At 43.9% G+C, this 27436-nt stretch overlaps 1 protein-coding gene across 13 annotated transcripts in view; it reads right to left on the bottom strand.

The window, feature by feature from the left end:
* Positions 1 to 27436, bottom strand: part of BRSK2 (BR serine/threonine kinase 2) — a 493899-nt gene that overhangs the window by 20862 nt on the left and 445601 nt on the right. For 9 of the 13 annotated variants that reach the window (XM_050953680.1, XM_050953681.1, XM_050953682.1 and 6 more), the window contains 6 exons: positions 25104 to 25164; positions 18434 to 18641; positions 16581 to 16629; positions 9423 to 9546; positions 7415 to 7595; positions 5966 to 6055 (listed from right to left, as the gene is read on the bottom strand). In XM_050953680.1, the coding sequence (XP_050809637.1) occupies positions 5966 to 6055; positions 7415 to 7595; positions 9423 to 9546; positions 16581 to 16629; positions 18434 to 18641; positions 25104 to 25164 (713 nt within the window). The remainder of the gene's footprint in view (positions 1 to 5965; positions 6056 to 7414; positions 7596 to 9422; positions 9547 to 16580; positions 16630 to 18433; positions 18642 to 25103; positions 25165 to 27436) is intronic. The other 4 variants (XR_007774500.1, XR_007774497.1, XR_007774499.1 and 1 more) reach the window with 1 other exon arrangement.

The following is a 27436-nucleotide window of genomic DNA, read 5'->3' as shown; positions in this document are numbered from 1 at the left end:
CATATCTGAGATGTTACAGAGGCATTCTCGAGGATTATCCAGCCCTCTGACTACTACCCCATGCTACTCATCCATGTGGGCACAGATGATACTGCGAGGTGTGACACTGAGCGAATCAAGAGTGACTATAGGGCTCTGGGAGCACGAGTGAAGGAGTTTGGAGCGCAGGTGGTATTCTCTTCAATTCTTCCTGTCAAAGGTAGGGGCCTTGGCAGAGACAGATGCATCATGGAGGTGAATGCCTGGCTGCGAAGATGGTGTCGCCAGGAGGGCTTTGGCTTCCTCGACCAGGGGTTGCTATTCGAAGAAGGACTGCTAGGCAGAGATGGCGTTCACTTTTCGAGGAGGGGAAAGACCCTATTTGCACACAGACTGGCTAACCTAGTGAGGAGGGCTTTAAACTAGGTTCGATGGGGACAGGTGAGCAAAGCCCACAGGTAAGTGGGGAACATGGAGACCTGGGAGATGGGTCAGAAACAAGAGGGAGTGTGGGCTGTAATGGCAGAGAGAAAGGAGGGTCAGGGCAAAACTGGGAGGCAAGATCAAACCAGTATCTTAGAGACCTATATACAAATGTGAGAAGTATGGGTAATAAGCAGGAAGAACTGGAAGTGCTAATAAATAAATACAACTACGACATTGTTGGCATCACTGAAACTTGGTGGGATAATACACATGATTGGAATGTTGGTGTGGATGAGTACAGCTTGCTCAGGAAGGATAGACAGGGGAAAAAGGGAGGAGGTGTTGCCTTATATATTAAAAATGTATACACTTGGACTGAGGTGGAGATGGACATAGGAGACAGAAGTGTTGAGAGTCTCTGGGTTAGTCTAAAAGGGGTAAAAAACAAGGGTGATGTCGTGCTAGGAATCTACTAGAGGCCACCTAACCAGGTGGAAGAGGTGGATGCTTTTTTTAAACAACTAACAAAATCATCCAAAGCCCAAGATTTGGTGGTGATGGGGGACTTCAACTATCCAGATATATGTTGGAAAAATAACATCGCGGGGCACAGACTATCCAATAAGTTCTTGGACTGCATTGCAGACAACTTTTTATTTCAGAAGGTTGAAAAAGCTACTAGGGGGGAAGCTGTTCTAGACTTGATTTTAACAAATAGGGAGGAACTCGTTGAGAATTTAAAAGTAGAAGGCAGCTTGGGTGAAAGTGATCATGAAATCATAGAGTTTGCAATTCTAAGGAAGGGTAGAAGGGCGTACAGCAAAATAGAGACAATGGATTTCAGGAAGGCGGATTTTGGTAAGCTCAGAGAGCTGATAGGTAAGGTCTCATGATAATCAAGACTGAGGGAAAAAACAACTGAGGAGAGCTGGCAATTTTTCAAAAGGACACTATTAAGGGCCCAAAAGCAAGCTATTCCGCTGGGTAGGAAAGATAGAAAATGTGGCAAAAGACCACCTTGGCTTAACCACGAGATCTTGCATGATCTAAAAAATAAAAAGGAGTCATATAAAAAATGGAAACTAGGTCAGATTACAAAGGATGAATATAGGCAAACAACACAGGAATGCAGGGGCAAGATTAGAAAGGCAAAGGCACAAAATGAGCTCAAACTAGCTATGGGAATAAAGGGAAACAAGAAGACTTTTTATCAATATATTAGAAGCAAGAGGAAGACCAAGGACAGGGTAGGCCCACTGCTCAGTGAGGAGGGAGAAACAGTAACAGGAAACTTGGAAATGGCAGAGATGCTTAATGACTTCTTGTTTCGGTCTTCACTGAGAAGTCCGAAGGAATGCCTAACATAGTGAATGTTTATGGGAAGGGGGTAGGTTTAGAAGACAGAATAAAAAAAGAACAAGTTAAAAATCACTTAGAAAAGTTAGATGCCTGAAAGTCACCAGGGCCTGATGAAATGCATCCTAGAATACTCAAGGAGCTAATAGAGGAGGTATCTGAAGCTCTAGCTATTATATTTGGAAAATCATGGGAGGCAGAAGAGATTCCAGAAGACTGGAAAAGGGCAAATATAGTGCCCATCTATAAAAAGGGAAATAAAAACAACCCAGGAAACTACAGACCAGTTAGTTTAACTTCTGTGCCAGGGAAGATAATGGAGCAAGTAATTAAGGAAATCATCTGCAAACACTTGGAAGGTGGTAAAGTGATAGGGAATAGCCAGCATGGATTTGTAAAGAACAAATCATGTCAAACCAATCTGACAGCTTTCTTTGATAAGATAACGAGTCTTGTGGATAAGGGAGAAGCAGTGGATGTGGTATACCTAGACTTGAGTAAGGCATTTGATACGGTCTTGCATGATATTCTTATCGATAAACTAGGCAAATACAATTTAGATGGGGCTACTATAAGGTGGGTGCATAACTGGCTGGATAACAGTACTCAGAGAGTAGTTGTTAATGGGTCCCAATCCTGCTGGAAAGGTATAACAAGTGGGGTTACGCAGGAGTCTGTTTTGGGACCGGCTCTGTTCAATATCTTCATCAACGACTTAGAAGTTGGCATAGAAAGTATGCTTATTAAGTTTACAGATGATACCAAACTGGGAGGGATTGCAACTGCTTTGGAGGACAGGGTCATAATTCAAAATGATCTGGACAAATTGGAGAAATGGTCTGAGGTAAACACGATGAAGTTTAATAAAGACAAATGCAAAGTGCTCCACTTAGGAAGGAACAATCAGTTTCACACATACAGAATGGGAAGAGACTGTCTAGGAAGCAGTATGGCAGAAAGGGATCTAGGGGTTATAGTGGACCACAAGCTAAATATGAGTCAACAGTGTGATGCTGTTGCAAAAAAAGCAAACGTGATTCTGGGATGCATTAACAAGTGTGTTGTGAGCAAGACATGAGAAGTCATTCTTCCGCTCTACTTTGCACTGGTTAGGCCTCAACTGGAGTATTGTGTCTAGTTCTGGGCACTGCATTTCAGGAAAGATGTGGAGAAACTGGAGAGGGTCCAGAGAAGAGCAACAAGAACGATTAAAGGTCTTGAGAACATGACCTACGAAGGAAGGCTGAAAGAATTGGGTTTGTTTAGTTTGGAAAAGAGAAGACTGAGAGGGGACATGATAGTAGTTTTCAGGTATCTAAAAGAGTGTCATCAGGAGGAGGGAGAAAATTTGTTCACCTTAGCCTCTAATGATAGAACAAGAAGCAATGGACTTAAACTGCAGCAAGAGAGATTTAGGTTGGACATTAGGAAAAAGTTCCTAACTGTCAGGGTGGTTAAACACTGGAATAAATTGCCCAGGGAGGTTGTGGAATCTCCATCTCTGGAAATATTTAAGAGTAGGTTAGATAAATGTCTATCTGGGATGGTCTAGACAGTATTTGGTCCTGCCATGAGGGCAGGGGACTGGACTTGATGACCTCTCGAGGTCCCTTCCAGTCCTAGAGTCTATGAATCTATGCATCTATGACCGTCACAGCTGCCACTCAACAAGACAAATTCTTCTGCTCCACCAGAGCTCATCTGGACTAGCTGATGGACACTGACCCTATCATTGCTCTCTCTATCTCCCCTCCCTTTATTGCATTTGACCTGCTCCAGTACAGCTGGGGAGATGTGCTCCATACCTTGCCAGCTCTCAGATGCTGGCTGCCACCTTAATGGAATCAATCCTCTTTTCTCCTTCCCCCTAGCAAGTTCCCTCTCTCCTGGCCCTAGACGCCAATATAAATTTTCCAAGGAGCATCCTTTTTCTTCTTATTGAGAAACACATACATCCTGTTGAGCAGAATATTTGACTGCAGGACTGTTTGATTTGGAGTCTCTCCTGTGTCCTGTTGCCTGGAATCGTCCCTTGCCCTGCTGCAGGGGATTCTCATTCTTACTTACAAGGGCCTACCCATTCTGTTCCTGTTGTACATTAGATTTCTATACGTAATCCCCTCTTCTCAGTGACATGGAGGTGATGTTAAGGAATGGGCTGAGTTTCCATTGCTCCAAAGAGATACTCTGGTGAAGCTTTGGACAGAGGAAAGAAATTCTGCATTTATAATTTGATTTTCTCATGAGTATGTGTGTGTGTGTGTGAGAGAGAGAGAACAAAGCCGCATGTTGGATCCATTTCCCACAGCATGGTTTGTCCTGAACACTTTCCCTCACCTCTCAGACAGACAAATGCATTTTGTTCCATGTCACTGAGAAGACTCTCCAGTGGGGACACCCTGACTGCATTAAACTCTTGGGAAAAATAGGGTCTAAATCTTTCTAGCTAGTCTCAGTAGATGAAGCACAGAGGGCCAGGGCATGGTTCTGGTTAGCGAGGTCATGGATTTCTTGAATAGGGTTTACTCAGCTGAGGATTAGGGATTTCTTCCCCTTATTGGCAAGGATGGGGGACCTTTAGTCAAACAGCAGGAGGAATGGCAGAACTAGTCTTAACTGGCCAGATCTCCACCACGAGATGCTTCTCTGATCACCCAACTCTCCCAACCCCACCAGAGAGGGCAGGACACAAGGTGTTGGGTGAGGGAAAGGTCTCATTTCTTCCTGGTATCTGGTTTAATGCCATAAGATTGGACAGTAAATAAAAAAGCACTTGGTTCCTTGAGAGTAAGTTAACCTCAAACAAATCTAGCTCTGCATGTCCAGCCATTCCCATCTCCTTTAGTGGCTCTTGGGTGGTGAAGAAATCTACAGTACTACGGGGAAAAGGCTAGGCAATACTGGCAGGAGGAGGAAAGGTGGGAAATATCTGTCCTAAACTATCTTGTGAAAAAGTCTCTCTATAGCCCTCCCAGCTGGAACTGTCTCCAGATTTAATTCACTCACCTGCCACACTGTTAGAGCAAGGGCTTCAAACCCATTCTGGAAAAGGGCCAAAGTCCATTTTTAATTATAATCCATGGACCAGGGTATACATTTAGGACTCAATACCCACCTAAATCCACAGCAAATCCCCCATTCATGGCAATGGCAGGTTTACACAAAGGTCAAGCAGATGATTTAGCCCTTATACGGATCTTTTAGTTACTAACATTTTTCATTTGCTCAGTACTTAATGGCATCAGCATCATTCAAATGGGAACATTCTCCTCATTCTTTCTGCCTTTTCCTTGTCTTCCTTTCCCATTCTCCTTTCTCTGTGTCTCCTCTGTTTCTCCCACTGCATTTCCTTTCCTGCAGTAACTCCCAATTCCTAACCTTCCCAGGGGTTTCAACTCTCACATTTTTCCCTGTTCTGTTCTCATAAAATGATCAGCAATGAGAGGTAATGCTGACATTTTAAAGTGTCATCATTAGGCTCTAGAGTGAACATTCCAAGACGCTTAATGGAGTGAGGGCGTTTGCACCTTAGAGTGACCATTTCAGGCTGACTGCAGACTCAGGAAGATGACTTTGCATTAATTACACTAGGGTCCCATTTAGAAGGTTGTTGGGTTTTTTTGTTTTTTTTTTGTTTTTTTTACGAACATTGGGGCTAGCAACTTGCTTTTTAAAAAAAATAAAAGCTGAGATCCTGCAGAACCTGAATACACTATGAAGGCTTCACCAATAGATCAACTGGGCCAGGTGTCTAACACCACAACCCATAGGTGGGAGCCACCTTCTGACGCTCAGAAAGCCTTTGCTCTTAACTTCTTGGTAAAGGCAGCTCCAAGCTTTAATCCAGGAGTGGATATAGGGGGTTCTACAGCATTCTAGAGGGGTCTTTAATCTGTTATTTGGGAGCTACAGAAAATCTGGAACTTCTGCTTCCTTTGAGGGGGTACAGATGGCTCTTGGGGTGGGAGGTGGGAAGGGCTTCTCACTTTGGGAAATCACTTGGGACATTGGAGATGGAGTGTGAGAGGCAGGAGTAGGGTGGATGAGGGGGAGGAAGTTATTGTTCTGTCTGAATGAAGCTAGTTTCTAGTTGCAATCAGAGGAATGTGCTCCCCCATTTTTCTTTCCCGCACCTCCCCACTGAGAGGCATTTCACCTTCATGTCCTGGCTGAAGCAAAGCACTGAACAGTGAATACAACATACCTGATAACTGCTGCACTGAAGGCTGGTCATGTGTGCTTAGCAACTGTGCCTGAATGGTTTCTACTACCCTCTTGAAGCGACGGCTTGGACCTGTGCAGGTGAAAAGATGCAAACAGCAGTGAGAGAGCAGGAGCTGAATACCCTCATAAGGCACAGGACATAACACAGGGGGAGGAAGAACAAGCATCTTCCCTTCAATTTCCACCCCTCCCCCATGATCAGACTGATAGTGTGTCTGTGGGCTGGTGTGTGATTGCAGAGCTACTGAATGACCACCACTTTAGAGCTATGACGTGAAGGACTCCATGGAAGAGTCTAGCTTAGATGCTCCTTTCCCATCCCAATATCTGAAATGCCCTGGGGGCTAGTTTTCTAAATGTGAGGTTCTTTTTCTCTTTTTAATCTCTCTCCTCCCTCAGATGGTTCCCCTGCCCTCCAGAATTAGGATTCTCAGTGGGAATTACAGCAGTTCCCTCCTCCAAAGGTTCCTATTGCCAGATCCATTAAAAATCTATTCTAATGGGGGTTGATTGAAGACTGGCAATAATTGTATCCATCCTACCAATGCCAAGCCCATCTATAACCTAGTGGTGCATAACAGCCTAAATCTATTTGCACAGCCCACATCTCCAGAAGGTCTAGTCCTTCTGCCCTCCTCCCAAAGATTTAAAATCAGAAATGACTCCTCCTTCAGACTTGACAGCCCATCTGTGGGGAGCAAATGTGTGTCAAAAGGAGGGGAAGGTGACACGAGCCATCCCTAGAGAGGAGGGGAGGCTCTGGTATTGGTGCACAGCCTGGATTTGTGCAGCCACTATTGAGATGGCTTGCTTTGATATGGGACCTGTTTGGGGAGGGAATTTACTCACAGCCTTTGGGGAAGGGGTAAAGGTCTGACTGTGGAGGGAGGAGGAGAGGACCCAGAAGAGAATCCATGTTAGTCAAGGGCCTAGTTCTGCAGTTCTGAGTCAGACTGGCCTGCCTCTCTCACAGTGTGCCTGGCGGCCAGTTAGGACAGCAGAGTGGCTTCCCTGTTGCTTATGTTCTGGGTAAGGGCAAAAGCCCTGTGCGTGGCCACACAGCGCCCTGGTCAGAGACATACCTTATACTGGAACAATAAGGCAGGACAGCTGGAGCGTTTCAAGTCCAATGCATTGAGCAGCAGCGACTATAGCACACTGGTCTGTCTGACTACGACAGCATCTGCTTCGAGGGTAGCTGCTTCCATTGAACTTCCCTTTGTCTCCCAGCATGCCCATCGCTGCCCAAACCGCGGGATGTCTAAACTGTCATTCCTCTTCCCTACACCCTCCATTCCCAAGTTCTCCCGCTCTTCCTGAGTTCTAGGCTTTCATCTTCTCTGCTCCCAGGTCTGCCCTCATGCCCCAGCATCCCCGCTGGCAGGGTGAATGCTACCATGCCCGCAGGCTGCAGCCACTGCGTGGTTACCTGATAAGAGCGTGAAAGTGACTGAGTAGATCCCATTCTCCTTCTGTGCCTCGCCCCCTTCTGTGTATGTTATGTCCACTTGGAACTTCACTGGCTTCTGGAAGACAGCGGGACCCCCTGTGGACTTGTACTCTGCACGGAAACTTGTCTGTGAGATGACGCTGTGACTGAGGCTGGGAATCTGAAACAGGGTGGCAGTAGGGGATGATATAGTCAGAGGGCAAAAGCTCTATTTAAGAAGATCTCTCTTTCTCTCTCTCTCGTTTGGACTTCCCAGCCATTGGAGAGAGAAAGCTTTGCTGCCTATGGGTTCAACCTTGCAATGAGCTGTGCCCTCTTGTAAAATTAGTGGGAGTTGAGGTGCTCAGCTCCTCACAGGAATGCACAGCACTTTGCGAATCAAGCCAGGTTTAAAGTGTGCATACTGGTGAAGTACCTGACATAATTAGGAATTCCCCCTGCTGTGCAACTGAGCATAGTGGGTCCTTTGACATCTCCCAAGCATCAGTTCCAGTAGATCCTCACAGCTCAGTGAGAAATGATATCAGGTGGGGGTAGAAAATTCAAAGCCGGATACCAAAGAGAGCCCAGGAAAAGGGATACTGGATAGATAAACAGGACCAGAACCTAGGATCTCTACAGGGACTGTTTATCTGTGAAGATCCTAACTACCCCCTGCATCCTATCAGTAGGAAACAGACCTTTGAGTGATCTCTAGGGTACTCCTGAGATCTTCACGCTTGGGGCCAGAGTTTCAAAACTGTTCAGGGCAAGGTTTTCTGGTGCCCAGCATTGACAGTCAGGGCCAGAATTCTAAATAGGTTCGGCACTCAACATGCTATAAATCTTAGCAATCTGGCCACTTATCTGGGCACCTAATAGGAACGGTGTTCTTGTGAAAATTTGGCCCTAGGGATTCATTTAGCAGATTGCTGCATTATCTTTAATTAGGAAGCTAGCTGTGAGAGAGCAGCTGGGGTATTCACAGTGATTACTGGGCACTAAAAGCCAATATACCAGTCCCATATGCGGAGCTGAATCCATGGACTTCATGTAGGGGAGAGGCATAGTTTAAATAAATGTGTGGTCATTTACAGTGGGTGATGCTCACTGTTATGTTATACCCCATGCTTACATGTCTGTGCTGTGTGCAAAAAAGGTCAGGGGTCTTGACTGCTCTATGGAATGGCATTCATTACAGCAGGTATATCATAGAGATTGAAAATTAGTGCCTTTCTGCAGAAAAACAATGTCACATAGCAAAATATATAAAATAAACTAAGCCCTACCCCCATCTCAAATTTAAAAAAATGTACCTAACTCCCTTAGAACAAAAAAATCTCTCAAATCAGTTTCACTCTCATTTACATTTTCTTCATTTGTACTTATGGGTGGGAGAGAATAGGGCCTCTGTGTCTGGGAGGAAGGGATGCCCCCTCCCCACTAATCCCAAAATCCCAGGTGTGGAGACTTTAAGCTGCAGACAGACAGCGTCTCCAACCACAGATGTTTCAGCCATAGGAGAAAATGAGCCTTCTACGTGTGCCAAGTACAGGAGAGATTTAAAATTAAGACTAGAAAGTCTGATGTGAGACAGATTTCCCCCTCCTGGTGCAAGAGATGGAGGGAGCATCCTGAGGATCACTGTGGGACCCAGAAGGAGAAGGGGAAAATAATGTGCCATAAATCTAATGGAACAGTCGATTAAGGGAATTAACTTTCTAGGCACTGCAGCAGCACTTTAAGCTCTAACTGCATTTAAACCTCGAGCATCGTCAGGTCCATGGAAGACTTTCATTTTAGTGCTTTGCAAGTCCCCTTGGGAAATCTGGTACCTCATTAGGCCAGGTTGAAGTAGGAAGCAGATAAGCAAAGAATGTGCTGCAGAAATGAACACACCAGGGAGGAATTCCAGGATGTGGAGGCCCTGTCCAAGAATATGTGGACTTAGGATGTCCTTGGAATTGAATAGTGAGATGAGTCTATAGCATGGGCCAGACTGACTTACCGAAAGGAAAGCGTGCACAATGTCAGCCTTGATGGAGCTTAGCGGTTTATCTTTAATGACCACAAAGATCTGTTCTTCTTTCTCCAGGTTGATAAAGTTACCAAACCAGGATTTTTTGGCAAGCCTGACATGAAGAAAAAAGAAAGAAGGAGTAGGGTTAGAACAGAAAAAGCATTTCTGAGACACTTGGCATTTGGACAAACATGCATACAACACAAGGATGATGGGCTGTCATCACACTGTGATGCTGCTACAATGGGTGATGTGATGTAACTAAAACAGACACTAGATTGTGGACCATGTGGTTTTACTACAGTAGCCCGGTGGGATCAGCAATGGAAAACCAGGAGCCGCTGTCGCACTAACCAAACACACTAATCAATATGACATTTTATACAGTGCACATAAAATCTGCGTATGGATCTCAGAGATCCCCTGCAAGGCTCTTCCTGTGTCTTCTGGCATCATGGTGGGTGCTGGTGACACTAATACTCTGGAGTTTTTGGAGGTCATTCCAGGTCAGTTTCAGCCCACTTGAGGTTTTCTAGAAGTTTTGAAGCTCCTAACCTGAAAATCTCCTCCTGGGTTGACAATATTTATTACACCCATATTGTTCTGAGTGTCTCAACTAATCCTCCAAACTGCCATGTCAGTAGGTGAAATTCAACCCTGTGCAGAGGGCTAGCACAAGGCTTATCACCTGGATCACCTGGATCGATCGGTCTTCAGCTGTCGTTAAGACTGCGCCGATCACAACACATCTACCATTCTTCTCGCATTCTTGCCTTTCTTCTCCACATTCTTCCGAAACGTTTAACAATGTCATCTTCCTATCTTCTTGGAGGCTGACCAGGTGGTCTTTTCTGTTCTCGCGGGTACCACTCAGTAATGATTGCGGTCCACCTATTGTCCGTGAACCGTGCTATGTGGCCCGCCCATCATATCTTTTATATCATTAAACACAAGGCTTATATATTACTTAAATCCCACTTAAGGAATCTAAGGAATGCATGGCCCTTGTGCTGACCTTCTGCCCACGGTGAATTTTACCAAGTATCAAGGGGGAGATATCAAAGTACACTAACCACCATTCTTGGTTTTAACAGACAGTGGCCAATACCTGCTGTTTTCTCAAGCACTGAATGCTGATTCCACCATAAATGAAATTACATTGTTGTTTTCATACTGACAGCAACATCAAATGTGTATTTCCACTCAGGAGGTTTCACTAGCACCGCTTTATCCATATTCATTAGTAAAGTAAATGGACTACAGAAGAAATGCAGGGTTATTTACGTCAATGGGAGGTTAGCCAGGGCTTGAGAGTAGTAGGTGGGCCCCACAGAAAGTGTGGTGGAGGGGGAAGATTGCTTCACTCATGTGACACAGCCACAGAATTGTTGGGTCAAATTAATCTCAGAGGAAACTCCATTGGAATCAGTCAAGTTACACCAGGGATGGATTGTCTATAGAGGTTAGAGATGAAAAGACCTGCTAGGCCACCGAGTCCATCTTCTTGCCAATGCAGGATTACTTCCTGCAGAATATTTTATAGTGACCATGTCAAGTGTGGTTTGCAGTGTGCCAAGCAATGGACTTCCACAACTTCTCTTTAGAGAATGCTGCACAACATTAACAGGAGAAGAGTTTCTCTAACCTTAAGCCTTTCTGGTAAAGAGCCATCTGGAGAAGGGATTACTACAGCTCAGTAACATCTTGATAAAGATCTGCTTCTCTCGGTAAACAGAACTGGTTAGATCTAGGCTCCCTGGGGCCAGACCCAGGTTAAGGAGCGAGAGGAACACACTGGAAAACTCATTTGGAGTCTCGACATCTGGGATTGAGAATAAAGTCTTGAAATCAACTGGACTTAGCCCTTACTACTGGATTGCTCCATGCATCACAGTACTGTCATTTTATTGCCCATTTAATCCAAACAGAGGAAAGATCAGAGCTGGAAGACAGCTCAGTGTTAATCAGCTTCTGTTTCCATCTACCCCAGGGGACCAAAAGCAGAGTGCAAAAGGATTCACTTGCAGTTTGGTAAATCACCCTCCTCAGTAAAAGTGGGTTGGAAAACCATAACTCCCTAAAATATTCATAAGCAGCTGTAACTAAGTCAGTGAGCCAAAGATTACCACAGAGAGCAGTAAAGAGAAAGGTCCTCTCATTTAAATGGGTCGTTATGAAGCTAGGGTTAGAGTATGAAAGGAAATTACATACTAATGAGCTCATGTGCCTCACAATGACAGAACCACTCTGTAGGCCTCTGGAAAGCTGAGGCAACCACTCCCTGCACGTCAAGGGCCTTTTGCTCATTAGCTGTTTGCACCTGGTTATCCATTTAAACTGTCTGGTTGTCCTAGGCTTGTATCCATCACTTCTGGGGTGGGCCAAGGTATAAATATTTAAATACGGCTCTTCTGTGTAAAATAATCATTAAAAAAAAATCACCTTGTGGGTCCTTATATTTACTGGTCTCTCAATGACTACAGGTAAAAGGGGCTCCATTTATAGATACAATAATGACTTTTTTTGCCATTAACCCTGCAAACTCAGCCTGAGATCTCAGGGTCCAGCTGAGTTCTTTCCTTCTCATGAATTATCACCTGGAATAAAGGCTTTGCGCTGGCAAGTTTAAGACACCAATGACACCTCCGCTACTTTTCTGCCTGTAACTGATTGGAATTCAGCAAACAACTTTGTTGGTGATGCAATAGATGGAATAGACTCCACTGATTCCCCTGTCGCTGTGTTGACTCTGCAGAGCTCACAGAATCAGAAAACAGTACAACCTGACTTCTCTCTGCCAACTCAGCAGATCTGACTCTGCAAATAGCCACGGAACAGACCTGCCAAGTAAAAAGCTGCCATTTGTACTTGATCATTTTTCAGAGTAGAACTTAACTTTAAGGTCTGAAATCCAATTGAAGCTCCTAAGAGTCAAGGGTACTCAGCACCTTGAAGGAGATGCTTAGCATCTCCCAGAATCAGGCCCGAAAGCTGGCACTGGGAGTCCAGCTTCCCCTTCCTCCCTGCAGCACAAAAGGTATTGGCACTAATAATCCTCTCACCTCTCTGCCAGTCTCCTTCTCAAAGTGGGGCTTGGGGTAGAGGGACTCCGCTGGGGAAGCACATGAGATCTTCAGTTGCAGAATAAAACCAACCAAATGGATGCCCATGTGTGAAAACTGAGCCTTGTACTTTTGTTGCTTTAAGAGCAGTAGAAGTTTGAAATGGAAAAGACCTAACATCCCAGGGTCATCTTTCTAGTCCATCCTAGCCTGACTGCAGGGTTATCTTTCCACTTTACTGTATATTTTCCAGTGCTTTGTCTATTCTCATGTTAAATAACAAGGGCTGAGGCTTTCACCTCTTCTCTCATTGTTTATAGTTCACTTCTCTCCCCGGTTTCTCAGTAACAAACCCACCAAACTCTCCCTCTCAGCTCTCTTGTTGATGGACCCACATGCTATAGACATTTTCACTATTTCTTTCTTTCTAAAAGCTATCAGGGGCTGTTTGACCAAGCAGGTGGTGAGAGACCCAGTTCCCCCACTGCAATTGGTCTCAGAGCCCTCACAAGCTTGGAAAGCCCCCTTTAGGTCAGTGCTTCTCAAGCTATCAATATGGGGGACCGGCAATTTTTTTTGCAAAGTGCCAGGGACTGGTGCCATATTATTATCCTATTTGACACTCTTATGAGGAAACTTGCCATGGACTGGCAGCCAATGGCTCGCAGACTGAAGCACCACTTTGAGAAGCACTGCTCTAGGTGACGGGAGGGGCCATGGTTTAGATGCTGTGCGGGGTGGGCACTGTTTCAGAGGGCGAAAACGCTTTTTTAAACTGTAACACAGACTTGGCAATCCTGGGAGAAGCGGGACACGTATGGTCTACTGCCTTGTCCTCTGATATGTTCAGAAGAGGGCACATGGAGAGTTCCTACTAGTCTCCAGAGTAGGACTATTCCCTTCCTTCCAGGTACATTTAAAATGACAAATGGTGCTGTTCACCTCCCAGAGGCACACTTCCCTCCTGGCTTCGCCCTTGCTGTGTGGCCAAAACAGGCTCTTACTTCCCTGCACAAGTGTCTAAGACTGGGGGTTTGTCTACATTACTGTGTAAGATTGATCTAAGATATGCAACTTCAGCTACGTGAATAGCGTAGCTGAAGTCGACGTATCTTAGATCTACTTACCGCAGTGTCTTCATTGCAGTCGACAGCTGACGCTCCCCTGTCGACTCTGCTTCCCCTTCTCGTTCTAGTGGAGCACCGGAGTCGAAGGGGAGAAGTGCTCAGCGGTTGATTTATCGCGTCTAGACTAGACACGATAAATCAACCCCCGCTGGATCGATCCGGCGGGTAGTGTAGACTAGCCCTTAGTCACAGTCTTGCCCTAAATACACAAGACAGATCAAGGGTGGAAGGAGGAGAATATGATTATCCCCACTGTAGAGATGGAGGTACTGAAGCATAAAAGGATTAAGTGAGTTGTCCAAGGTCACACAGGGCATCTGTGGAAGAGTAGGGAATTGAACCCACGTCTCTCAAGACCCAACCCCATCAGTGCATCTGTCCACATCAAACTGTTCCTTCTATGGTGCAGCATTAATCAGTCTGCCCTGGTTTATACTGAATTCTAGCTGCCCTCCTTTGGCCAATTTCATAGCTCTGAATTTCTATAGATCCTTCTGGAGATGTGTAGGTGAGCAGTAAAGACATTCTCCTTGTAAGGAACAGCTAGAAGTCAATTAGCTGTTATTGGCAGCCATGGATAAGAAAGGAAGGTGTGTTTCAGGGGGCAGTGAGAAAGAAGGGGATGTCACTGGAGGTCAGAACAATATATATCCTGTTTGGAATAGTCTGGTAAGATTTAATAGATATTGATACACTTTCCACTGCTTTTTTTGAATGATCATATAAATTTAACAGATAATTCTATCCCTGCTGGTTAAAAAGGAAAGAATCTAACTCTCTGTTAAAAAGCAATAGATTTCTACAGTAATTTGTCTAGAACCCTATTGGCAAATTTGGACCCTGATTCAGCAAGACACTTAAGCACGAGCACTACTTTAGGCATATGATTAGCTCCATTGATACCAATGGCACAACTCACATGCTGAAGGGTACATACATGCTTAAGTGCCTTGCTGAATTGGGGCTCTGGGGATTGGTCCTGCTTTGAGCAGCGGGGTGGACTAGATGACCTCCTGAGATCCCTTCCAACCCTGATATTCTATGATTCTATGAATACACCAGCTGAGGATATATCCTTTTCGGCTTCATTGCTAATAAATTAACTAGGACTTCTCCATAAGAGAAAAACAAGCATTACCTAGACATGTCATGGTATATTAGCCAATCATCGGGATTGTTGAATGAATGAGAGTCATTAAAAGATGCCATAACAGAGAAAGGAAACGCATGTTTATCACTCAGCAGATGAGGTCAATAGAGTTCTTGATGAAGATGTCTATTTTCTTATGGGGAAAACAAAAACAAAACCCAAAATATGTGGAAGTGGGCACCGAAAAACAAGACATTTATGGTTAAAAGAAAATCTAGTTCATTATTTTTTTACGAGTTTTATTATGTTTCCTGCAGGGTGCAACCCAATTGAACTCATTAATTCAGCAATTATACAGAAAAGGGAGAGAGGGCCTTAGGACTTGACTTGCATCCAAACTGCCTCAAATGACAGACTCTGCCTTACCACACCGACTCTTAAAGGGACAGTGTGAAATAGGGATGGCAGGAGCTTCCACTGGCACACAAAAGAAAGAAAGAAAGAAAGAAAGATTTCACTCACAGACTTTTTCAGCTTTAATACCCTTAAGACCATTTGACATGAGTGTTTCATTTATTTCTTCAGTGTGAACCTGTTCTCTTTATGAAGTTTCCCTAAGTTCCCCCTAGCAGTAAACATCCCATGCTTTAAATACACAACTTGTTCTATTTTTCCTCTTGGACTTCTCCCTCTCTCTTCACTCCTCATTCTCCGTACTGCCACTGCCCCACCCCCAACCATTCCCCACCCGCCCACCCTGCTGGTGCAGCTTTGGAAACGGAGTGCCCAGCTTTCACGACACGATGCCCTGGCACTAGTAAAAGTGTTAAGGCAATGCTACTAGCTCCAATTAGAGATCTTTGGACCCCAAATCTTCATTGAGGACTCATGAATATTTCATGCACAGAGGGTCTAAATGGCCTCCGTTGGCAGGGAAATACTATGGGCATAGGGTGCACAAACACAAACTGTGAAAATAAAAAGGACTAATTTGGCATCTGTCACACACATTAGGAAGTGTTTAGAGCACTGCTCTTTGGCAGGGTCTTCCAAGCACACCATGCCATGAGGCACATTTGTGCAATGAAATTGTTTAATTGTGCACTGATTTTTAGGAACATGCCTGGTGGATATTAAATAGCCCCTGCAGCTCCTGGTGCTGCTATCAGGAATTAACACTGCATTCACTATCACAGGCAGTGACGTCTCCGAATTGCTCCAGGAATTACTCTTCACACCCTATTCCTGGGATACAAACTGTGCTATACAAAGTGGAAGTCCTGTGACTGCACTGCTGGGGCCAATTACAAGACCTCCCTCCCAGAGAATGATTTGCTGGAGAAACACAGGAAAAGAGAGAGCAGGATGGTGTTTCGACATTGGTAAACTCCGCACTTCAAAGAAAGTGAGGAGCATCAGGCACACCTGTTGACTTGCATTGACTTCACCGCGCATTGGATTGTGCCTATGCAGGGCCGGCTCCTGGCACCAGCTCAGCAAGCAGGTGCTTGGGGCAGCCAAGGGGAAGGGGCGGAATCTCGGGCTCTTCAGTGGCAATTCGGCGGTAGGTCCCTTGATCCCTCTCGGAGGGAAGGACCTGCTGCCGAATTGCTGCCGAAGAAGAAAGCGGCGCGGTGGAGCTGCCGCTGATCGCAATTGCGGCTTTTTTTTCCCCACCGCTTGGGACGGCAAAAACCCTGGAGCTGGCCCTGTGCCCATGGACCTCAGTGGAAGATCCCTTTCACCGCTCTAGACCATTTGCTATAGCCTTTCAGTATGAGGAATGGACTATGTTTCTATCACACCATTAGCACGGGAAGGAAACCATAAAGTGGCGAGATAAGTAGCATCATAGTGAATTACTTACTCTGGGGAAGATTCCGGGGTTAAATTGGACATCTCCTCTGGTGTAGGTACTGTAGGCACGCACACACAAAAAGAGGGAGCAAGAAAAAGGAAATGGTAAATAAATAAACCTTCCTCTTCTTCCTTCTATACCAATGAAATAATCCTTGCACCAAACCCCCTTGTCTTCCTTGCATCCCTACAGCTCCTAAAAACCACAAGCCAGTCCTGATGTTTAAGCATTAGTCTCGTGTTCCTAGATCACCGTGACTACTCTATTCTAAAATATTGATGCTTTCAGGGCCTGACCGAAAGCCCACTGAAGTCAATGGAAAGTCTCCCATTGGCTTCAACATGCTTTGAATCAGGCCCTTAGACTGAGCTTATCATTGTGGTGTGTCTGAATCACTTTCTACTCTTTTTTCCTATTTAATAAACAAATGAGAATCAGTGGTTAACATTCATACTTTGCGCAGTGCCTTTCATCTAACGAATCCCCATAGCCACTGAAAATACACAGGGAATCCCTGCAGACTCCTCAAAGTGCAAATGAGATGTTGGAATGCTGTTACATCAGTCCAGCTGTGTTAGCACCTTGCACAGAATCCAGTAGGCTCCAGTTCATGGAAAAGGGTAGTGCTTGAGCCAAAAATAAAACTAGCTGATCAACTTTTCCCTTGAGACGGATCCCTGCATCACTGTCACAATTCTCAGTCCTTCCTTGGCCATCTCAGATACAAAGTCTCTGATAATCAGGGCATATATTCTAGATTGGGGATAGGCAACCTTTCAGACGTGGTGTGCCGAGTCTTCATTTATTCACTCTAATTTAAGGTTTCGCGTGCTAGTAATACATTTTAACGTTTTTTAGAAGGTCTCTTTCTATAAGTCTATAATATATAACTAAACTATTGTTATATGTAAAGTAAATAAGGTTTTTGAAATGGATAAGAAGCTTCATTTAAAATTAAATTAAAATGCAGAGCCCCCCCGGACTGGTGGCTAGGAGCCAGGCAGTGTGAGTGCCACTGAAAATCAGCTTGCGTGCTGCCTTTGGTACACGTGACATAGGTTGCCTACCCCTGTTCTAGATCTTCCATTAGCATGTTAGATATTCTCCTTTCCCCACAGGCCAGATCCCAGTATCTTGAGTGTAAAACCATAAGGAATTAGTTTGATTCTGACAGCTTTTGGGGTTATGCATGTGACTTCAGGTGCCCTTTGCCAAAGAGGAAAAAGCTACCCAAATCTTGATGCAAATAACTTTCTCCATCTTAGAATTCCAGGGTCTGTAAAAACTGTAACATCCCAAACAGACCTGATAGTACTGATAACATTAAGGGATAGTTTACACCAATTACACTCAGGAGAAAAAGAAAAGAAATGATTAAACAGGATTATACAAACAAGCTACACTGTAGGACAATCTCATTCTATTCCCACCAATTGATCACCTCTGCTTGGGAAAGGGCCAGGCCTGGAGTAGCAGGAGTGCTGCGGAGCAAGACTAAAGGTGGGTAGGCTCAGGAGTGAAGTAGCAGGAGATGCTGCAAGGTCATGATTGAGGTGCACTGGCAGAGCCGCCAGTGGGCTGCAGGATGCGAATAGCAGGTGGTGCTGCATGGGAATTCAGGATTGGAATAACAAGAGAGGCTGCAGCCCAGGATTGAGGTGCAGCAGTGGAGCTGTGCTGTGGAAGTTAGCACACAGCCTGTTCACACTTGTCTTGGCCTTGCATTAACTCCCTCACTTTTACCAACACTGATAGTCACTTCTCCGCAAATGTGATTTGCTGAGTCAATCTGAGTTGACAGTTTATTGCTGAATACTCAACCCCAATTCAGCCATCCACATTCATCTGAAGAACGGACTCACCTTGCAATTTCCGGCGATGGAATCGAGGAGACCCCAGGAAGCTGTTCTTGATTGAGTTGAGCCGTGTCCTCCAGGGCATTCCTCCAATGCTGGGGCTGGATGGTGGCGTTGGGTTGGGTGTGCCTGCTGGGCTCTCCTTTGGCGTATGGACGGGTGTCCCCTTGGGGGTAGGGAGGGGACTTCCCCTTGGAGAGGGGTGAGGGGTGACCTGTATGATGGGGATAGATTTGGTGCTTGGGTCAGTACTAGAAGGGAGTAATCTAATAGGAGACATAGGGTTGGCCTGCACTGTAGGAATAGCCAGCTGGGGGCTTAAGCTGGAAGTGGGTGGGCGGCCCTGAGCATTCTGCACAGGGGGATTCTGGGAAGAGGGGGTGTTGGCATTGCTAGCAGGGAGCGGGTTGGATTTGGTAGACTGGAGCGGTTTTTCGGCCAATTTGTTCTTGGATGGTAAAGTCTGCGTCTTTGGGTTGGACTGAAGTGTTGGCTTTGGTTGGAGAACATGTCCAGGCCTGGAGGCGTTCCTACAAGCATCAGGGTCCAAGGAGACTTGGGGTCGAGGGGAGAAAGGGAGGTCAGGAGTCTGAGGGGGGATGAAAAACTTTCTGATAGGCTACAAGACAGACACAGAGTGTCCATGCACGTCGAGAACAGTGAGACAAGCACACAGCGGGCGAGCAGAGAAAGGAAAGTCAGAATAAACCCATTTGAGTCATAAAGATGCATCATGTCACAAGGAGACACGAGAGATGGAGGTGAAGGGGAGGGTGGGTGGGAGGGTTTGCAAAGAAACAAGAACAAAAAACAAACAAACAAAAAACAAAAAACAAAAAGACATGCAGTTAGCTGGGAACGCAGCATAATCAACAGCAGCAGCAGTGGCGGCGGCAGCAGCAAGAACAGTGTCATAACAGGCTTTATCATATTAACCAACCATGTGTCAGCAAAGGAAAACCACAGAGAGAAAAGGAACACAAAGGAAGAAGGGGGAAAAAAATTCAAAATAACCGAGGGGAAAAAAAGAGAGAGAGATGCCACACCCCCGGCATTATTCGGATTGCCCCATGATGAAAAAAGCACAATGCTGAAGGGAGGTGAGGAACAGGTAATAAGAGCCATTCAAGCCACACTGAAACTGAGGAGTGCCTAAGCTAGGCTTGGTTTTTTCAGCTCAAAGTGCCCTGATCAAACACAGCAGAGAGATACAATTCAAAATAAGTGTGCGGTGCACGTGGGGTGGTGGGAAAGGCACACAGGTTACTGCACACACCATTCAAAGCCCCCTCCCCAACTCTACAAAACTCACACATAGGCTTCAGTCACCCATGGGGGAAAGAAAGAAGAGGGAGAGCAGTAACATTTCATCCACCTTCCTCCCCTGGCCTTCCAGAGTGACATCACTCACTCAGCATTAGTTGGGACATTCCTGAACACAAAACACCAGGGGTATCCCTGAACCCTGGGTCAGTTTGGGGTTTGATTTGCAAACAGATAGCTATACAGAGAATCCCTGAGGGCCCCAGCAGGGCTACATGACAGGGAAAGAAGGAGATTTCCCAATCAGCATTGAAAAGACAGTCTGATGACACTCTGATTCTGCTGTTCAGAAATTCACTGCTCAGTATTTGCTACAAAGTCCCAGTGTGGCATTCTGTGGATGATGGAAGTGATTATGTAGTTTAAGGGAAAAAAACAACTACTCATAATGCACCATTGAGAGAGAAGAACAAGGGGATAGGACTTTTTTTTGTTGTTGTTAAAAGGAAAAAACCTTCACGCGTTAGTTACAGGGGATGTCTGGGAAAGGTAGTTCAGATGAGTTCAGTTAACAGTATATTACACACATTCAGGGAGTAAAATCCTTTTAAAGGGATATTGGCAGGATAAAAACCACATTTTATAAACAAAATGAATTACCTTACATATTTCGGTAATAACTAAGGCTGTTAGGCGATTAAAATATTAATCACAATTAATTGCGTTATTAAAAAAATTAATCGCGATTAATCACACTGTTAAACAACAATAGAATACCATTTATTTAAATCTTTTTTGATGTTTTCTACATTTTCAAATATATTCATTTCAATTACAACACAGAATACAAAGTGCACAGTGTTCACTTTATATTTATTTTTTATTACAAATATTTGTACTGTAAAAAACAAAAGAAATAGTATTTTTCAATTCACCTCATACAAGTACTGTAATGCAATCTCTTTATCATGAAAGTTGAACTTACAAATGTAGAATTATGTAAAAAAACTGCATTCAAAAATAAAACAATCTAAAAGTTTAGAGCCTACAAGTCCACTCAGTCCTACTTCTTGTTCAGCCGATCGCTAAGACAAACAAGTTTGTTTACAATAGCAGGAGATAATGCTGCCCACTTCTTGTTTACAATGTTACCTGAAAGTGAGAACAGGCGTTCACATGGCACTGTTGTAGCTGACATTGCAAGATATTTACGTGCCAGATGCACTAAAGAGTCATATGTCCCTTCATGCTTCCACCACTTTTCCAGAGGCCATGCTTCCATGCTGATGATGGGTCTTGCTTGATAATGATCCAAAGCAGTATGGATTGATGCATGTTCATTTTCACCATCTGAGTCAGTTGCCACCAGCTGAAGGTTGATTTTCTTTTTTGGTGGTTTGGTTTTTGTAATTTCTGCATCAGAGTGTTGCTCTTTTAAGACTTCTGAAAGCATGCTCCATACCCTGTCCCTCTCAGATTTTGGAAGGCACTTCAGATTCTTAAACCTTGGGGCGAGTGCTGTAGCTATTTTTAGAAATCTCCTTGCGTTTTGTCAAATCTGCAGTAAAAGTGTTCTTAAAATGAACATGTGCTGGGTCATCATCTGAGACTGCTATAACATGAAATATATGGCAGAATGCAGGCAAAACAGAGCAGGAGACATACAATTCTCCCCCAAGGAGTTCAGTAACAAATGTAATTAACATATTATATTTTTAACGAGTGTCATCAGCATGGAAGCATGTCCTCTGGAATGGTGGCCGAAGCAGGAAGGGGCATACAAATGTTTAGGATGTCTGGCATATAAATACCTTGCAATGCTGGCTACAAAAGTGCCCTGTGAACGCCTGTTCTCACTGTCAAGTGATACTGTAAATAAGAAGCAGGCAGCATTATCTCCTGTAAATGTGAACAAACTTGTTTCTCTAAGCGACTGGCTGAACAAGACTGCGTGGACTTGTAGGCGCTAAAGTTTTACAATGTTTTATTTTTGAGTGAAGTTATGTAACAAAAAAAATCTACATTTGTAAGTGCACTTTCATGATGAAAAGATCGCACTACAGTACTTGTATGAGGTGAATTGAAAAATACTATGTCTTTTATCATTTTTACAGTGCAAATATTCATAATAAAACAATAATATAAAGGGAGCACTGTACTCTTAGTATTTTGTATTGTAATTGAAATCAATATACACCTCTACCTCGATATAATGCTGTCCTTGGGAGCCAAAAACCTTAGCATGTTATAGGTGAAACCGTGTTATATTGAACTTGCTTTGATCCACTGGAGTGCGCAGTCTCACCCCTCGCCGGAGCACTGCTTTACGCGTTATAACCAAATTTGTGTTATATCAGGTGGAGTTATATCGGGTGGCATTATATCGAGGTAGCGCTGTATTTGAAAATGTAGAAAAACAACCAAAACAATCAATTGATATTCTACTGTTTAACAGTGCAATTAAAACTGTGATTAATCACAATTAATTTTTTTAATTGCGATTAATTTTTTTGAGTTAATCACATGAGTTAACTGTGATTAATTGACAGCCCTAGGAATAACATCCTAGATTACAAGCACCATTTATGCTCTTTGTTTATTCTTGGCCCTGCACTCAGCTTCCTCATTTGTGTCCACAACAAATATATTTTATTATATTCCTTATTTATACTGCCATAGCCTCTAAAGGCTCTAATCCAGCCCCACTGTACATATATATGACGTAAAAGCAATTGCATCCTCAAATCATAGAAAGGAAACTAGACTGGTTCTCAAGTACTAGCACCAGTCTGCGACATTTAAAAATGCAGGGGAATGTTTAAAGCCAAACAAATACAACTGTTTGCACTGAGGGTCTGATTCAAAGTCCTCTGAATTCAAGGGGAGGTTTGACTTCAATGGACATTGGATCAGACTCTGAAAATTAAAGGAAAACCAATATATTAAAATATTTCTATTAATATTAGGTTTTGTAAAACACTTTAAAATTAAGACAGCCTGTCTCTTTTGGTGAATTCCAAATCACCATTAGGAATGGAAGGTCAAAGAGATGAGTTATGTGGCTAATTCATGCTGGTCAGTATCAGGAAGAGATCATTCTCCATTTATAACTAATTCCAATGGAAACAGGTCTAAAAGTAATAATTATAAGCATTCCCCTGCAATTTTTACAGCTCATGTAATCAATGTATGACAGCACGAGAATCAAACTTACGAGAAATAAAGTCATTCTGCACTCTGTTAAACCACTGAAAACCTGGAGTAATACTATTAACTTCAATAGATTTACACCAGTTTAACCAAGAGCCTAATTTAGTCCACTAAGTTGACTGGTGTCTTCTCATTGTGACAGTTCTGAGAGGTGCAGCAAAGTAAACCAAGGTCCTAATCTTGGGAGATTCAAGCACTTTCAACTGCCATTGAATTCGCCATGGTGCAGTATTGTGCCCAAGCAGTGTAAATAGTGAAAAACCTTTGACTTTGAAAATAGTTTCCCTTTCCATAACCTAAGGTGCATAAGTAAGGACACTTTTTTTTAACTATATGATTTTTAAACCAACAGTGTCCCTTTAAGACCAAAATCTGCCCACCTTAAAATGGTTATGGTCTTCTGAGAATGCCACCTGGCTGCTAAATAGCTTTTTAAAAACATTTAATCAACTGTTCCCAAGGAATCATTTTAAATAAGAATAGTCACTGCGGACCAGACCTGCAACCCTTATTCATGTGAGGAGTTCTTACTCATCCAAGTAGTCCCACTGCCATCAATGCAACTGCTCCCAGGAGAAAGGATTACTCACATGACTAGAGTTTGCAAGACTGGACGCTATTTTTGTGCGTTTTTCCACTTATTCTGCAGTAGCCATTAATATTATTCTCAGAATTCTGGCCAGTCCTGCTAACATCAGCAAGGCCAGTGCACAGAATAGGAACCTTCTGAAATGGAACCTTGTTGGTTCCTGGTGTATTAAAGACATGGGATGGTGGAGGAACAAAGTCAAATGTTTGCCGGTTACAAAACGGGAAAAATTGATGGGAAAAAGTTTTGGAAATTAGATGCTTTTAAGAAAATAGTTGAAACAATGGAGAGGTTGGAAAGTCTGCAAAGCTAGAAACCTGTACTTGACAATGTCCCTTTAAGAATATGAATTACACCTGACTCTTTAGAGGAAGTAGCCATCTGAAATGCTTCTTGGAGGCATCTACATATGTCCTTAGGTACTTACACAGGGTGGGAGTGCACTCACCATCTCATGGAAACAGCTGCTGGGAGTGGGGCCTAGGAAGGGCTGAGAGGTTCCCTGAAACATTCTGGGCCAGACGCTGACATAGCCCCATGAGCTTTTCAGTGAGGACCGAGCACTCTGCTGCAGCGTGGGGCGTGGGGCTGCATTGACAAAGCTTTCCTTGCCAGATGCTGCGCCTGGAATCCTCATCCCCACCCCAAGAGAGTCTGCCCACCACAGTAAGTGCACCCTGAGACTGTTATAACTATGTGGGAGGTTTACTGTATATTGCAGGGGGCTGGGGGAGGACGCATCCCACATCGCTTTTCCACTATGAATGCATAGATCTCTGGGCCCAAGCTGGCTCCCAGGCTGGTGGTGATGGTGTCACAGAGGGAGCTGACTTCCACTGCTTTCCTCCCTACCCCAGATACAAACAGGGAAGACCCAGGTGAGGACGGGACAGTCTGTGCACTGATCCTGGGGAATGACTCCCTCATGTTGTACTCAATCCTTGGGTAGGTGAGCTGCCACTGAAATGAAAGGGACCTTTACCTCAGTACGGATTGGCTAAATACTTAGCAAAGACCTCAGGGTTTGACTCATTGACAGGGGATAGAAATGGGTACTCTGTTTCCTCAGAGACCCCAGTCTTGTGATGTGCCAATTTCTTATTTCTCCTCAAATCCATATAATTGTTTTACCCTGAAGCCCTGTCCTCACTAGAGCACCAAACCAGGGTGCTTACTACCATATTCAGTAACATCTCCATTCTAGCTAGACCCATGTCAGTCAAGCACGGTTCTGTACTAAGCAGAACCAAGGTGCCATGGTATGGTGCTTCACTGTGACTTTGTTGTAAGCAGTGGTATTAGCTGAAGGCATGCTATAGACAACCCAACGGGGTGTTATGTGTCCCAGTCGTGTTTTGTGCTAAAGGTGGTTACAAAGCTGAGGATGGACAGGGCCATAGAGAGACATCTCGTGTAGCACAGGAAACATGTAGGGTAAGAGATGCTGCACATTAATTTCTAATCAATATCTCCTCAAATCAAGAAAATTTACAACCAACCAAGGAAAAATAAAACACCCCACAAATAACCACAGCTCTACATGCATAGAAGCCAAAAAGCACTGAGCTTGTCTGAGGGAATGGTACCCATAGATCCTTAAGTAATGCCACTTACCCTTGGACTGCTGAGGGGGCTGGTGGAGAGACCAGATGAAGCTCCGCTGATCGACCGAGACCTGAGTGAACACAACAGGGAGAGATGGCCCTCAGAAACCCTGGGCAAGGAACATCCACTGAACACCAGCCACCGCATGCACAGGCACGAGGTGAGGAGCAGGAGGGAGGCGTTCAATAGGAAAAGCACATGGCTCTTCTTTACCATCGCACTACCTGACACACCTTTCAATTCCCCCAATCCTCTAAGAAATTATGTTCACGCAGAGAGGACCCCGTGACCCCAGAGGTGCTCTGTTAGTGGAGCTGTGCAATGCCACCCACTTCGTGGTCACGAGTATTTGCGCATGGACAGATACTGCTTCCTGCTAGTGTACACTAAACAGATCACGGCAAAAGCCATTATCACAAGCCCAGTACTGGTAGTGAGAATTACTCTCTGCATAGTTCCTCTTGCTGTGCCAGAGGTAAAGACCCAGAGATATGGAAAACTACTGTCTGTGTAACTCACAAGAGCAGAAAATTCTACCAGGCACCATAAAAGGTCAAATTTGCAGTGCCCCAGATGCACTATTTTCTTAAATTAGAGGATTGTCCCAGTGAAACCAAAGCTCAGGTCTATGGGTGACTGGTTATTTGATGCTGAGCCACCATTTCTAACTTCACCATGATGCAATCCCCTTGGCTCTCCAGTGAGATTTGCATCTGAAATCACTGATCTCTTCTGCCCTCTGAGGAACTTCCCTTAGGGGACCACAGGCCCTTCTGCCCATTGGAGAGCTCCTCTCTATGGAAATATCAATTCTTCTGTTCACCAGAAGGGCTCTTCTTATGGGATCACCCAGCCTTTGCCCACCAATTAGGTTGCCCTGTGGAAGCAATAACTTTTCTGCCCATTGATAAAGTCTACACAGGATCAGTGTCACTCCAATCTGGCATTTTTGGGGTTTCCATATGGGAAAACAGACATTTTCAACCATCAGTGAGCTCACCTATGGGATCGTCTGCTGTTCTGTCCACCAGTGAGATCTCCTTATGGGATCGCCAGCCCTCCTGCCTGCTGACGAGATTCCCAATTTTGGGATCAACAGCCCTAATGTAATCAGGTGAAATCCATCCTATGGGACCAACTTGCCCTTCTATCTGCCTGCAGGGTGACCCATACAGAATCACCCCTTACACTCACCAGCAAAGGCCTCTGCAAAAATTGTCTGTAGATAACAATAATCAAAACACACAAATGCACTGGGCCAAAACCAGTGGCTCTGATGTGAAAGGCCATTCAGATCAAACACAGGAACAGCTCAGCAACAGAACTTCTCAACAGCAGAGAATGTTAATACAGGAGCAGTGACAAAAACCGTCCCTCATAGCAGAAAGCATTTCATGTAGCTTTTGAGCTCAACTGACCCAAAGTGTCGACCAGCTCTAGAGGCAGCTGCTTTCAACTCTCCTCAACTGGAAGGTTAGGTGGTCTTGAAGAACAACAATTTTTGAAGCAGGAGACTATACTGGAGAACCAACACAACCAACAACAAACATATAAAAATCTCTGTTCAGTAGCTGGACCTACCAACTTGAGTACCACATATATGTGTGCATGTATATAGGTCTCTGTGTGTGTGTGTGTACAAGCATATATAGGTATAAGGGTTGGCAATTAATCGCAATTAATGCATATGATTAATGCAAAACAAATTAACTAGATTTAAAAAAATCGTGATTAATTGCAGTTTTAAAAGCACTGTTAAATAATAATAATAATATACCAATTTAAATGAATTATAAATATTTTTGGATTTTTTTCTACATTTTCAGATATATTGATTTCAGTTACAACACAGAACACAAAGTGTACAGTGCTCACTTTATATTATTATTTTTATTACAAATATTTGCACAGTAAAAAGATAAACAAAAGAAATAATATTTTTCTATTCACCACAAACAAGCACTATAGTGCAATCTCTTAGTTGGAAAAGTAAAATTTACGAATATAGATTTTATTTTTACATAACTGCACTCAAAAACAAAACAATGTAAAACTTTAGAGGCTGTAAATTCACTCAATCCTGCTTCCTGTTCAGCCAATCGCTAAGACAAACAAGTTTGTTTACCTTACGGGAGATAATGTCACCTGAAAATGAGAATAGGTGTTCACATGGCATGGCTGTAGCCAGAGTTGCAAGGTATTTATGTGCCATAAATGCTAAATATTCATATGCCCCTTCATGCTTTGACTTGTAGCCTCTAAAGGTGAACTGAAAAATACTATTTCTTTTATCATTTTTACAGTGCAAATATTTGTAATAAAAATAATAATATAAAGTGAGC

Source organism: Gopherus flavomarginatus, chromosome 5 (genome assembly GCF_025201925.1).
Source record: "Gopherus flavomarginatus isolate rGopFla2 chromosome 5, rGopFla2.mat.asm, whole genome shotgun sequence".
Taxonomy (NCBI): domain Eukaryota; kingdom Metazoa; phylum Chordata; order Testudines; family Testudinidae; genus Gopherus; species Gopherus flavomarginatus.
This window is presented reverse-complemented; position numbering and strand designations above follow the sequence as displayed.